The sequence below is a fragment of the Balaenoptera acutorostrata genome, chromosome X (genome assembly GCF_949987535.1).
Source record: "Balaenoptera acutorostrata chromosome X, mBalAcu1.1, whole genome shotgun sequence".
Taxonomy (NCBI): domain Eukaryota; kingdom Metazoa; phylum Chordata; class Mammalia; order Artiodactyla; family Balaenopteridae; genus Balaenoptera; species Balaenoptera acutorostrata.
Window position 1 is genome coordinate 115,750,077 of NC_080085.1, and position 15,607 is coordinate 115,765,683.

At 41.4% G+C, this 15,607-nt stretch overlaps 1 protein-coding gene across 1 annotated transcript in view; it reads right to left on the bottom strand.

The window, feature by feature from the left end:
* The window catches only part of GPC4 (glypican 4), a 110,410-nt gene that overhangs the window by 16,743 nt on the left and 78,060 nt on the right, over nucleotides 1-15,607 (bottom strand). The window contains exon 3 of the mRNA XM_057538715.1: nucleotides 6,365-6,756. Within this exon, the coding sequence (XP_057394698.1) occupies nucleotides 6,365-6,756 (392 nt within the window). The remainder of the gene's footprint in view (nucleotides 1-6,364; nucleotides 6,757-15,607) is intronic.

The following is a 15,607-nucleotide window of genomic DNA, read 5'->3' on the forward strand; positions in this document are numbered from 1 at the left end:
CTACTGAGGCCGTGTGCCACAACTACTGAAACCCATGTGCCTAGAGCCCGTGCTCTTCAACAAGAGAGGCCACCGCTCGCCGCAACCGGAGAAAGCCTGTGCGCAGCAATGAAGACGCAACGCAGCCAGAAATAAAGAAAATTAAAAAAAGAAAAAAAGAAAGAAAGAGATAAGGAACCCAAACACGCTGTGAGATGTGAAGGGTTTATTCAACAACTTCCCAACTCGGTTTGATTTCAATACACAAACGTGCAAAGAAAGAAGGTGGAGATTCTCCTATGTCCCTGATAATAGGATTTTTTTTAATTAATTAATTTATTATTAATTTTTGGCTGTGTTGGGTCTTCGCTTCTGTGCGAGGGCTTTCTCTAGTTGCGGCAAGCGGGGGCCACTCTTCATCGCGGTGCGCGGGCCTCTCACTATCGCGGCCTCTCTTGTTGCGGAGCACAGGCTCCAGACGCGCAGGCTCAGCAGTTGTGGCTCACGGGCCCAGCTGCTCCGCGGCATGTGGGATCTTCCCAGACCGGGGCCCGAACCCGTGTCCCCTGCATTGGCAGGCGGACTCTCAACCACTGCGCCACCAGGGAAGCCCGATAATAGGATTTTAAACACATAACAAAAGATATGAAATAAGCTAGGATTCATTCAGGAATATTTGGAGCCACACTGTAGGTAAAACTGAAACTGCATAAATGCTTGAAAATAAGTCTTGTTGTGTTTTAAATCAGACTCAGTTATGATAAGTTGAAACATCATTGTATCCGCCCCCTTGTATAGGGCTCTATTATTATTTTGAGAGTATTCAGTCCTTGACACTTCCCATACCCTTACCTTCCCCATGTCCACCCCTGTATATATTATAGTGTATAGAATATATATATATATATATATATCCCACCTTCCTCTTTGCAATTCTAGTCTTTAAGGTTGTGTGTGAAAAAGAATATTAAATGTTGAATACATATCTACACTTAAAAGCTTTTTGTATTGCTCATTTTTTAAAATAGACATAATGATTTGGGGAAATGGCAAGCTAATTTGTGTAGTACTCTTGTAGGTGTCGGGGCATTTCGAATAGACAACAATGAAGGGGGATCAATGGAAATCGTTTTCAAGGCAGGACAGTCATTTAGACATCACAAGGCTAAGGCACCGATTTCTAATTACAGTCCCCGGAGTTTGGGGTTGGGGTATAGACACAGCCCCATTATGTCAGTGTTAATTGAAACCATGAGAATGCAACTCTCTTTGGCATAGGAGCTATTAATTTTCACGGTGCATGTAACCACTTGTGCATTTTTGAAAGACCACAACAGACTTCACCCTTCCAGGCAAAACTGCTGCTGCTAGCAGGTAAATAAGAAATGTATCATGAATGATGACAAGTAAAGATGGAATAAGTAATACAAAGATGTGTAGCACCAGGGTATTCGTGAACCATCTGTTCCTAATTAAAGGGACTTTTCTGAAGTTTGAATTGCAAAGCTCAATGGAGTAAGCTGAAATCACTGGATGTCTGCGCCCAGAAAAACTGAAGCAAGGCAAGTATACTTCAAGTAAGAAGTGAGTTTCTCCTGAAGTCAGTTAAGCTTGCTGCTACTAATAGCCTTTAAAAGGTTTAGTGATAATCAAATCATTGCTCAACAAATAACCGCAACTCTTTTGTTGCAAAAGTAAACTGGCGAAGCAGGGCATCTGCTCATGAAAAGAAAGTGTGAACATCTCTGAGTTAAGTATGCATAACTAGTCCCAAGACCACAATGGTTTTCATAGTTGACTTTAAAGACTTCTTTGTAGATGAAATGGGTGAGGTCTCCACCCTGAAGGGTCTTTTTCAGGCCCAAGGTAATTAATTCTACTGGACACCAAAAGAAGGAATGTATTTCTTGGGTTGCTCCAGTTCCACCCGCCAACTACATTTGGGCAACAGTTCCTACATGAAAAAACACTGCTTGGGTCCCCACACTGTTAGAGCTTACTAATTTTTCTCAATCAAATGTAGATTATTTTCAACATGTTCAATTTGAAATATGTTTTTCATAGCCAGATCATTTACTGTCTTCCCTATACCACTATACCTTAAATTAAAATCTCTGTTGAGCTGGTACTCATACTCCAAAAACGAAGGTAATGAATATTTTTTCAAATGTGCAAGTATTCCTTTCCAGCCTTCTAAAAAGAAACATTACACTGATGATATATTTTTACATAATTTGTGTTTTGGCGTCTTTAGAAACTGATTTGATGCTTGAGTGTCTTATTATTATGTAATTTAGATATAACTCAACCTAGTTGAAGGGTTTGATTTCAAGTCAGTCCTTAAGTCAAGAAGATGCTCAGTAGTAAAGCAAAACATTATTTTTTAAAGTTTCCAATTACAAACACAACATTTAAAATAGTCATATTTCTCCAAAAAAGATATACAGATGGCCAATAGGCACATGAAAAGATACTCACCTTCACTAATTGCTGGAGAAATGCAAATCAAAACTACAATGAGGCATCACCTCACACCAGTCAGAATGGCCATCATTAGAAAGTCTACAAATAAAAAATGCTGGAGAGGGTGTGGAGAAAAGGGAACCCTCCTACACTGTTGGTGGGAATGTAAATTGGTGCAGCCACTATGGAAAACAGTATGGAGGTTCGTCAAAAAAAAAAAAAAACACCTAAAAATAGAGTTACCATATGACCCAGCAATCCCACTCCTGGGCATATATCCGGAAAAACACTCTAATTCGAAAAGATACATGCACCCCAATGTTCACAGCAGCACTATTTACAATAGCCAGGACATGGAAGCAACCTAAATGTCCATCAACAGACAAATGGCTTAAGAACACTTGGTACGTATATACAATGGAACACTACTCAGCCATAAAAAGAGAATGAAATAATGCCATTTACAGCAACATGGATGGACCTAGAGATTATCATATTAAGTCAAGTATGTCAGACAGAGAAAGACAAATACCATATGATAGCACTTTTATATGTAATCTAAAAGATGACACCAATGAACTTACTTACAAAACAGAAACAGACTCACACACATAGAAAACAAAATTATGGTTACCAAAGGGGAACGGGGTGGGGGAGGGATAAATTAGGAGTTTGGGATTAAAAGAGACACACTACTATATGTAATATAGATAAATAACAAGGTCCTACTGTACAGCACAGGAAACTATATTCAAATCCTGTGATAAACCATAATGGAAAAGAATATGAAAAAGTGTGTGTGTGTGTGTGTAACGAGAAACTGTACACGAGAAACTAACACAATATTGTAAATCAACTATAATAAAAAAAAAATTTTTTTTAAGTCATAACAGTATTTTCCACTAAACAATTGGCAAGTAATGTTTTACTGAAAGTAAATTGAGCTTGTATTCATTGTATTCTCATATAATGATACAAACATCTCTTAGGCAGACATGAGAATACAATGAATATAGAATAGGGATCATTTCTCCAAAAATTTAGGGTCATATTTGGAAATTAACTTTCTCAAACAACTTGACAAAACTAAGGTACACAGAAATGTCTTTCCTGCTTTAAAAAAATTCATACCAAAAGCAACATTGGAAATTGTGATTATTTCCTTTTGGGTCACATACTGTTTATTGCACAGGTAAGTAAGGGTGAAGTCAATCTTATTGATTTCCCACCAATCTTACTGGTGGTGAACCAATCTTATTGGTTCTCAGTTAATTCTGGGAACCATGTCAAGAAGAATGCAATACTGGGAAGCCTCGAGTGTTTATTTACCCTGGGAGGTGGCATGACGTGGACTAGACTTCTAGCCCTCAATCTTTTAACCTGCTTCCTTGGTTCGACCACCACCTTCCCCCTCAAGTTAGGGGTTCTGGAATCTCAGTTCTCTAAAGGGGCCCCAACGGGGCTAAGGGAGGCTAACACCACCGCAGGCTTGTGTCAGCCTGGTCCTTTTTCCCAGGAATCAACTCAGAGGGGGGGATGGTTAATGTAAAGAAACCACTTTCAGACACTTGCAAAGGGTGTTCTAGTCCTTGCTTTTCTCTTTGGCACACACATGCACACGCACATAGACGTTCAAAACCACATGGCATGCATGGACTTCCCTGGTGGCACAGTGGTTAAGAATCCTCCTGCCAATGCAGGGGACGTGGGTTCGATCCCTGGTCTGGGAAGATCCCACATGCCGCGGAGCAATGAAGTTCGTGCACCACAACTACTGAGCCTGTGCTCTAGAGCCCGCGAGCCACAACTACTGAACCAGTGCGTTGCAACTACTGAAGCCTGTGCACCTAGAGCATGTGCTCCGCAACAAGAGAAGCCACCACAATGAGAAGCCCACGCACCGCAACGAAGAGTAGCCCCCACTCGCCACAACTAGAGAAAGCCCGCGCGCAGCAACGAAGACCCAATGCAGCGCCCCCCCCCAAAAAAAACAAAAACAAAAACACAGCAGCACCTTTCTGCCTATTCAGCTTAGGATAAATGCGAGGAATTGCTGAAGGAGGGCAGATGTGTTAGGGGAACTACTATGTAATTAACTTTGATCTGGATTAACTGTGCATTGTTTAGGGACTCTGACACGAGCATCTCCAAGATTAATAATGGTTGCAGAGGCGGGGGCAGCAGTTCAGGATTCAGACTATTCCTTTAATTATACCCATCATCTCCCTACTTGCTCCCACCCACCCCTCATATGCCCCAACAATTTTTTTTTTTTGCAATTTATGATGAAAATATCAGGAGGAAAAGGAGTGAACAAAAACGTACTGTAAGGAATTGTTTCCTGATGGCTTATGGCTGGGAAATGGGAACACACACACAACTGTAATAATGGAATGCAACCAACCAACTAACACTAACATCCCCCAGTGCTAACGTGCAACAGCCAATAAGCACCTAATTTTTAAAATACACTATTCTTTATCTTCACTCTGGTAAACGTAAGGTTCCTCGCTAGGGGGACCATGAATCCTGGTCTGCCCGTGTTATCTGGGTGTAATTGTTTTTAAGCACCTCCTGGTTTGGACAATAAATTATATGGCTACCCTAACTCTGAATGAACTCTCTAAGAAGCCACTGGATTTATATTTTACTGTTAGTATTGCTGTCTGGTTTCTATTTTGACCACTCCTCCAGTCCTCAAAACAACCAAATCGGCTAAAATTTGGCTTTTCCTTTGAGGGCCTAAAGGTAACAGCACTAAGATCAGTCCTGCAAAGATAACTTTGCTCCAGAATATTCTATTTCTTCACTGGCATTGAGTCACAGAGGGGTAGAGGTGGAAAGGCCTTCAAAAGGTTTTCAAATTTCATCTTTTTTGGGGGGTGGGGGGAGTGAAGGAGCCATAGAATCTTTTCCCCCTTGAAATCATGTTCAAAACCCTACTACATACAACTGAGGAAAGCAAAGCTTCCCTGGTGCAGCCAGGAGATAAAGGCACAGATGCAGAGTCTCGCCCACTAGAAGATCCCTGTGTCTCCCTTGTCTCTCCTCAAGGAGGCCCCTGGGGTACCTCCTTAGCTGGCTCCAAAGAACAGTCTGAAAAATGCTGGTCTGGTCCAATTCCTCTAATTTACAAATGAGGAAAATGTGGCTCATTTCATTCGCTCTTTCCTGCTAGTACAATTCCATTCTCTTTCCTGGTAATTCTATAAACAAAGCCATTAAGTCAAGAGCAGGTGGTCCACGTTAATTGTCGTAGAAAGGTCTGTCTTCTAAAGGGCTCTGAGTATACCTTATAACAAGGAAACATATAGTAATGGATGTGAAATTCTTTTCTAGACTTTAACTAGCAGGCTCAAACATAGTCACTCAAAACAACCAAATGTGGAATCTATCTGTATATGTTTCTTTCTCTGAAGGAGAAGCAGAATAGGCGCTGAAAAGAATATGGAGGTATTAAATCCATTTTTTGCAAGTTTTTTTGTTTGTTTGTTTTTGTGGCTGCACGGCATGTGGGATCTTAGTTCCCCGACCAGGGATCAAACCCTCGCCCCCTGCAGTGGAAGCATGGAGTCTTAACCACTGGACGGCCAGGGTAGTCCCTAAATCCATTTTTAAAATTAAGGTTCCAAAGTGAACACGTATCCTGCTTCTAAGAATAGCTACCAAAGAAACCACAGGAAAGAATGATGTTGATACGTGAAGATGTTCATTGCTGTATTGTTTATAGCCACATGATGCACATGTATCAGGACGAAGTGTAGGAGAGAAGAGGGGAGAGAAAGATGAGAAAAGAACAGAAGAAAAAGACAATTACTGTTGAGACGATGGAATTCTACTGACTTATTTTTCCACATCTCCCAAACTTTCTTTTAACATGAAACAAAAGAAAACAATAACACAGAATGCAAACAGCGCTTACCACCGAGACTTTGCTCACTACATCTCTTGCAACTGCTAAGCCCTGAGCAAAAGTGCGGGCTGCTACAAATGCACGAGTGACCTGGAGCTTCAGTTTCCGAGGGACATCTCCAAAGGGCTTCAGCTGCTCCGTGTACTTGCTCACGCACTCCAGATAGTCGTCTGTGAAGTGGTACTGGGAGTTCACCAGGCGGAACATCCGCTCCAGGAGGCGGGCCCAGAAGTCATTCAGCATTTCTTCCAGGTTCACATTTCCCGCCACATAGTAGCGCTTCAACTCTTCGAAGAGATCTTTAAATAGCTCGGAATTTTGCATGTACAAGTGACCATATGTCTTCACAAACATGTCATTCAGGGATTTCTCCGCATTTTCAAGTAGTTCTTTGAAGAATTCTAAAAACAAAACCAAAAAAGAAAGGGTTCTCAGTAATTAAATAACAGAGTGCTTGCTTTTCAGGTAAATCTGAAAACTGGAAAAAAAAATCCTGAAATTAAATTGGAAAACATGCTTGTATATAGGGTGGATTTTTTTGGGGGAATTTGGCATCTCTGATCGTTTGTCAATGAAAGGAAACCTATGTCACAAAGTCACGTGTGTCTACGTCTAAGAGAGGGAAAAAAATGAAACTTTAAACGGACAACTTCTTAGGACTCCCTCCCTCCCTCCTTTTCTCATTTAGTCACAAGGTAAATAAAGAACTGGATAAAAATGGATACATAAAGTCTAAAACATGAGGTTTCCCAGAACTTTTTACTGTAAGAATCTAAACCAAAGTGGATAATACCTCCTCATTGTAACCTGACACCAGGACAGGTGTTTTCAAGACATGCTGTTTACTTAGACATGATTTTTTTGTCCTTTTCTCCTCCTTACATCTACATGACATATAAGAAAACTGCCTGGGAAATGCTTGAGGCCAAGAAACAGAATGAAACACGCCACATAAGCAGGAAAAGAACTTCTCAGGTGTTCCCGGTGACATTAGTATAAAGTGGGACATCCAAGGTGACCTCGGGTTCCTAAAGGATTCATATAGTAAGACCATGAGATTAAGATAACATGGAAAAATAACTGCGAAAAAAAAAGAATACCTGTGTTTTCTGGGTTTTTTTCAGATTTACTTTTTGGGCACCGCATACCCACACAGCCTAAATGTTAAAGACTTTAATCTCTTAAATACAAATGTCAAATGAATTTCTCCTGAAGCTTTTCTCAGGAAGTTCCCTGAAGAGAGGAGCTAACAGTCTATCTGCAACATTAATCATTCTTAAAGACTCTATGTCTGGTATAAAAATAAACACCTCATGGTATCAAGTTTATAAGCAGGAAATGTAATAAATACCAAAGCAAAATATAAGGACCACATCAAGAAAGAAGCTGCCTCCAAGTGAACATGGAACAGAAAGGAAAATAAGACAACTCCTTCAAAGCCAGAAGAACATCAGTGATCTTCTCAAAATGCAATAGCGCTACAAAACCATTCTCTACCGCTTGCCTTTTATTTCCTGGGTTTTCTTCAGTGAGAGAAAGGGAAATCCCCATTACAACTGCACAGCCTGGCATTTTTACCAAAGTTCTCTCCCTGGAAGGAGGCCAGAAAGTACATAAGGAGCTAGGGGAATGATAATGAAAAGAGTTAGTCAAATCAGGTAGCCGGGAAGGCCGCCTCTGATTCTCTCCAAACCCCAAGTGGTTCTCGAGTGTGCTTCCATGGGCACACACCATCACCACCGGGACACAAGTTCTTGGACCCCACCTTAAACCTACTGGATCAGAAACTCTGGAGGGTGGGACCCAGCCATCTGGCACTCTGCTATACCCCAAAGTTTGAGAAGCAAGACTCTAGCCAATGAAACTTCTCCCATTTTGCCTCTCACTAGCAATCAGCACCAACCTGGGAACTGTGCTCAACGTGAAGCATTCAGGGTAAGGGTTAATGTTTTAATTAGAGGAAAATATATTTCCAGTAAATTAGCTTTAAAATTTTTTGTTGCATTCTTGGGTGTCATTTCTTAAAGAGGTTTTGGGGATGGATTTTCTTGTGTGGAAGTATCTCTCAACTGAGAGTCGAGATGCAGGCAGCACTTTTCTAGACTTCAAAGTTGTGGAATCTTAGGGTGAGAAAAGACCTTAAATGTCATCTGGTCCACTTCCCGTACCGTCCTTGAATCACTAGCGGCCTTGCCAAGTGGTGCTGGCTTTCACATACTGGAAAAATAAAGCCTGGTTATTGAGATCAGTGTGGAAGCCTTGTGTCAATCCAGTGCTACTAATATTTCACCATCCAAAAGAGCGCATTCCAAAGGCAACCATAGGTCCTTCCTTAGATTGGATTTTTACTATATTGCTCATAAAATTGGCACACATCATTTAGTGTAGAAACAGGATGTTGAGAATTATTTGACTTGTGCTTTCATGACTCATTAAATAAGTAATTCTGAATACTCACTTGCATTTCTAATGAATGCTGGTTTTAAGGGTTGGGGCAGAGTGGCATGTCGAGCTCAGTTTTAACTGAAAAACACTATGAAATGTCACTATTTTTTTAGGCTTAAAAGTGTTCCAGGTCAAAGAAACGCTAAGACACTGAACATTTTATGGAAAAAATAAAACATTCTTAGAGATCCTCATTCAGGTCAACAGCCTATGGGTCGGTGTAGTTATATATAATACAGCTAGTTCAAAGTACAAGAGCAATGATCCAACAAAGAACAGGACTGATTTTAACCCAGCATGCCCTCTGTCCAATATCACAATGGACCTTACTTTATTTCCTGGGACTCAAATTCTGCTAGGAAGGTTGTGTGTGTGTGTGTGTGTGTGTGTGTGTGTGTGTGTGTGTGTGTGTGTGTGTGTGTGTGTGTGTGTGTGTGTGTGTGTGTGTGTGTGTGATGTTAGCTTATATTTTCAGAGTTTAGTTTGGTGCTGTATACATATTAAACTCTAATTCATTTAATCATCCAGAAAATTGACTTCCTTTCCTTCACATTTTAAAAGATTCTTTAGTGTGGCCGTATAAGTTGCAAATATAATTCTACTGAGTGGATTATATAGAGAAATTCTACAAAACTGATATAAGGAGTTAAAATCTGCTAATTTGATCTCTCCAAATAGCTATGTAATTTGACAAGTATGTACTAAGTGGTTGGTATGGGCTCAAATCAAAGCACACAGCTTTGCCATGCATCTTAACCTTCCTGCCCAATGAGACTGTACTGAAAATTTCTAGAACGATGAATTTTCTCCATCCAATTCACCTTTACTATACCCGCCACTTTCCACACATGGTTTTATGGAGGCACCAGAGATTTTTAAACGGTCTATAAAATCCTTAATCTTTCATTTCATACAGCAAGTTTTTTTTTTTAATATTCATCTATTTCACCTGCGAAGTCAACAGAACAAAAGTCAAGCGAACCAAAAGACCCAAACTCATTTCTCCTTAGACATGTTCTTACTGGCCCTGGTAAATGGGGCTATTCTACCTATGCTTTTTGTCTCAAAGAGATCTTTTAAGGGTGGCAGACATAATTTAAATGCTAAAATCCATACCAATTAGGTACCATATCAATCAAAGCATAATAATTTGCTGTAAGAAAAAAGGGGGGAAAACTTTTACATCTATTTCTCCTATCAAACTAGCCGCTCTCAGATGTTCTTGTAGATTCCTTAACCTCTCCACCTCCCCACCCTTCTTCCCACATTTCCTTCTACAATGGGGGATAGAACACAAATTAGACATTCAGGATCTGGTCCCCAGCCACCAAGAGCAACTTCATTCATTGCTGCAAAGCGCATCTCCACTTTTCCCCCCATTATTTAGAACTCAGAATCAGATCTTAACTGCTGAACAAAAACTGTGCAGGTCTGAGACACCTAGCAATCATCCCATTGTAAACATTATGCCTGAAGCCAATTATAAGACACTTGGTGGCTAAGAGAGAACCAGCCAGGAGCAGTGTAAACCAGAGTTCCACCAGGATCAGAAGCTGACTTAATTGGAATTCAGATCTCCCTTGCAGCAACTGCTTGTATTCATGAAAAATGCTGCTCAGAGAGTCTGAAAGAAGAGTGAGAGAGGAGACAGTTCATAAGCATTTTAAATATGGTGTCTGTGAGCAGGGTTTATTTCTCCTTCAATTTTCAGTTCGGGGGCTTAAGGATTTATGTTCCAAGGATGAAGCAACTGCTACGCCTAGGGCTCATGAATGACCACAACATAGGAGTGGAAATAAACACTTTAACGTGCTAGGATCTAAAGCAGCATGACACAGTGGGAAAAGCATGGGCCCTCTCATTTATGAGCTGTGTGACCTTGACGGGACAGAAGATCTAAACTCTCTGAGCCTCTGTTGCTTCTTCTTCCATAAAATGGGGCTATTGGGCTTCCCTGGTGGCGCGTGGTTGAGAATCTGCCTGCTAATGCAGGGGACACGGGTTCGAGCCCTGGTCTGGGAAGATCCCACATGCCACGGAGCAGCTGGGCCCGTGAGCCACAGCTGCTGAGCCTGCGCGTCTGGAGCCTGTGCCCCGCAACGGGAGGGGCCGCGATAGTGAAAGGCCCGCGCACCGCGATGAAGAGTGGTCCCCGCACCGCGATGAAGAGTGGCCCCCACTTGCCGCAACTAGAGAAAGCCCTCGCACGAACCGAAGACCCAGCACAGCCAAAAATAAATAAATAAATAAATAAAATTAAAAAAAAAAAAAGCCTGCACGTTCATCTAAAAAAAAAAAAATGGGGCTATTACTGCTCACCTCATATGGATAATGGCTAGCACACAATAGCTGCTCAATGAATGGACACTATTCATAATATGGGAAATGATGTTACTGTCACCTTCAGAGTTTCCTTATATCTACAATTATTGAAAAAGAAAAAAAAACCTTTCAAGGCTGGTTTTTATCTTTCTTGGCAGAGTCAAATGTTATCCATCTGGGGGGAATATAAATTAAGCCAAAGCTGCTGGAGAATGGTTAAGAAGACCCAAGGCCTTATAAAACTGGGAACAATTCAGCCAAAGGAAATGCTTAATGGCTCTAGCTTCCAATTCTGTGAAACGTCCCAGACATCTACGAGGGTGGAGCAACTCCTGAGTGAAAAACACGGGATGAAGAAATCCAGGGAAGAGATTTTACATGATATTACAACACAGAGTATCATACACAGCACGCATATATACAAAAAGATCGAGGCAAAGAATCAGGGAAAGGAAAATTGAGAATTAAGCTGCAGGTCAATTCCCCACCCTCCCCATGTATTTCATCTGCATCCTACCAGAAGCACCTCAATGCAAGGCTTGAGCTAGGAGACTGGGAGATTGGGAGTGTTTTCTGGCTCTAACATCTGATTATTCTTAATGTCAGTAGTACCAATTTAACATGGAAAAAAACTACTAGAGAGAAAAGGCAAAACCTTTCCATATAAAAGTTTTCTATGTAAGTATTCTGTCTTTTACAAAAAGAAGAACATCATGTACTTCTGGAACTTCTATCCCCCGCCACTCGTCTTGCATCAAATAAACATTCAAAATTCTTGAAACAGGTCAAAAGACCCTCAGTTCTGCTATTAAATGCCATTAGCTACTACTTTATAAACAATCGACTGGCTATTGATTAATGTGCTAGAATGCATTCTAGAATTAACCTGTGATCTGAAGAGACTGGAAGCCCTTTCTATTCAATCCATTTGCTTGGTGCTATAAATTACCCCTTTGTATTTATATTATTAGGAAGCTGCCTTTTACATATAAGGATTAATTTCCTCTTTAATGTGAAGGCTGTATTTCACAGCCCTGGTGTAGCGTGCAAACATTTAAGTTACCACATCCACAAAATTCCTGAGAAAGAAGTCTCCTGGTACATGCTACAAATCATAGTTCTCACACTGTTAAGAAAACTCAGAGTTATAGCCATCCATTCTTTCACCCAAGATCAAGTACTTGATGAAGAACAGCTAACATAAGCACCTACAAATGGAAGGGAGGAAAAAAAGGAAATTAAGCAAGCATTTTACTGACTGAAACCAAAGACTATCTCCTCCTCTGTCTTGTTTTTTTGGTCAAGTCTGTGTTAAGTCTCTAACAGGCACATTCCTCAGGAGTGCCTGCGAGGGAGGGCATGGTGTCCTTTGAGGGAGGGCATGGTGTACTAAAAGGACGTGTACTTGACTAACAATCATCAGCTGTAGCCCAACAATGGTCCTCTCCTAGGACGAGCAGGCCACTGCCAGCTGAGGCCCTTATTAGGGGCTGTTAGCATATGAAAGGGGGCTAGGGGACCCTGCCACTGTAGGAGCAGCCCTTTCTTCCCCAGGTTACTTCTAGTAGTTAATGCATTTTGAATGCTAATTCTCTCTCCGGACTAACTTGGCCTCGGACGCACGGTCAGTACGGTAAGGTCCCTTCCCCTGGACCGCATTCCATTTCTAGCAATGGTACTCCCAGCACCAGCTAGCCAAGTCTCTTTAGCACAGCCGAATTCCTTCTCACTGAGAAGGGCCCATGAGGGCATGTTTAAGAAAGCTCTGGGGGAACTTTCCTGGTGGTCCAGTGGTTAAGACTCCACGCTTCCACCTCAGGGGGCATGGGTTCGATCCCTGATCGGGGGAACTAAGATCCCACATGCCATGTGGCCAGCCAAAAAAAAAGAAGAAAAGAATGTTCCAAGGCTGAAGCAGTGTTCCAAGTGCTCCATATACTAACCTCCACGTGGACCTATTGTATGACCTCATACACAAACCTCATAATACAGTCTACCTGCTCATGATCTAATATCAAGAGAAAAATCAGGACGCAAAATGGCACAATCGGTTATGATTCTGATTTGTATGTATGTATATACATTGTCTACCTGACCAAAAAAAGATGAGGTGCACACAGTGGTGTTGGATGTGTGTTAGGGAATCGGCGTGATTTTTTTCAATGTTTCTCAATTTAGTTCACCCCAATTTTGCAGTGACACATTGGAAAAGTAATCTATCTCATGCTTTCGAAAATGACTTATTTCCCTTTATTCTATTCATCCGACTTAAATGCTGGGGGCTTCGACGCATTTTTTTCTACTTCTTCCAAACTGTCTACAGTGAGCACTGTAATACTGAAAAAAAAAAACCAAACATGGCAAAACACCACCAAAGCAGTTCTTACATTTTTCATTTAAAAATACCGTTTTTTCCTATAAAGTATTCCTTTCAAATTGCAGCAATTTGAAAAATATGGCAAGGTATGAAGAAAACAAAAATGCCCATAATCCCACCATTAAGAGAACAACAATGGTTTATTGAATTTCTTTCCTGCTTTTTCTGTGAAGGTATGTATTGTCACATGGTTGAGGTCATACTGTATTTATACCCTGTTCTCACGTAACATTGTATGCTTAGCAGTTCCGATGTGAGTAAAAAGCCTTCAGAAACATCAGTTTTAACAACTGCATACTATGACACCATACGAACAGATCATAATGTAATCATTATGGGACATTTAGGATAATTTCCTATTTTTCATTATTACAAGTAATACTGTGATGAACATTCCTGTACATAAATCTGTATGCAGATCTTTCCTTCCTTGAGATCAAAACCTAGAAGTACAGTTACTGAGTCAAAGGATGTGAATGAAGCTATTTGAAACCTCTGATACACTGCCAAACTGACCTCCAGAAAAGGTATGCCCATATAGCATTCCCTGCTCCAGTCCTCTGTATTATGAAGAGCTTCAGATTCTTGAGGGGGGAGGGGGAGGGGAGGGGGGAGGGGGAGGGGGGAGAGAGAGAGAGAGACCGCGTGCAAAGAGCGCGCAATAGAGATGGGCCAGGACAATGAACAAGAAAGGCCTGACTGGCTTGGGAATTCTCTCAGTCAGAGTCACTGCTAGATCAAATAAGCCCTTTTCTTTGCTGGGACAGACAGACGCATGGAAAAAGGGTGAGCAGAGATGATCAACAAGGCTCTCAACTCCCAGGCTCAAAGCACAATGAACCAAAAAATAGATAAAAGCAATTCGGCTGAAGCTCTTCTGTGTATTTACTCGCCTCCAAACAGATCGGCTGCTTCTTGCTGACGCCACGCCTTCTTTAAGAAGCCACAGCTAATAGCAGAGGCCCAAAGAGAGTGTGCTCAGGGCCCCCTGGAAGCTGCACAAGCATTTTCAATGAGACGGCCAATGCTACAGCCACAACCGGCCACACCTGAGATAACAACTCAAAAGGCAGAAAACCTTTGTCAATACAGAAAAGTGTGTGTTTTATCTGAGCTCTTGATTTGATTCCATTAAGCTGGCAGTGGCTTGTTCTCATCACGCTTCACAGAGATTATCAAAGAATTAGCGAAAACACCCAGCGTTTTAGTCTCTTTTGTCTGGAAAGGAAAAAAAAAAAAAGAAGGAAAATAGAACTGTAAAGCACAGAGCAGCAGTGCTTTCCAACCAAATCAAACACCCATAGTATGATCTGGAAGGAACACTGCGTTTGCAGGAAGGTCAGAGGCCTCATGTCTTTTTCTGTACTTTCGGGGCTACTCATCCTCCCTGCCGCACTGTAGCAGAGGTTTAAAAAAGCTACAAATTTTAAAAAGACATCTTAATGAATGAAATCTGAGGTAAGGATTAAAAAACAACCGTATGTTGTATGTACGTCACACATTTCTATGACACATTTATCTTGAGGATGTCGAAGACTTAAACTAAAGACCCGGGAGGTCTTCACGAGGTCAGTATGGCCGTGCAAAGGACAATAAGAAAACCATGCAGCTGAAAAATGCTTGCAGTCAGGGGTCAGGAAAATTCCAGAAACTTCAGCTTAGCCAACAGCCATGAAGCTTAGTTGGCTATATTTGTCTTTCATGGGCATGGGAATCCGAATGCCTTCAACTCGCTGAGTCTCCACACTGCTGAGCCTACTGGCCTAATGAGGTAATGGCCAGGATGAACCACGGAAAATTTTTAGTCACTGATTAAAACAGAAATTTGGCTCAATATGAAGAGTGGCCACCCTTTCCCTTAAGCTCTCCAGCCCCCTTGTTTTCTATCATTTCACAAAGGCAGGACATGAAGCACTCTTCAGATAGATGGGACAATTATTTCTTTTATGTGCGTTTTAAGCTAATTCAGAACATTTCTACTATTATTCGAGTTAACAAGCTTCAGGCTCATGGGAGGGTTTTCAAAGACCCAGTGAAAGTAGCGGAGGGTTAAGAAATGATAGGAGGAAAATAGAGGGGACCATGCAGACGCCTAATTAACATCTTGT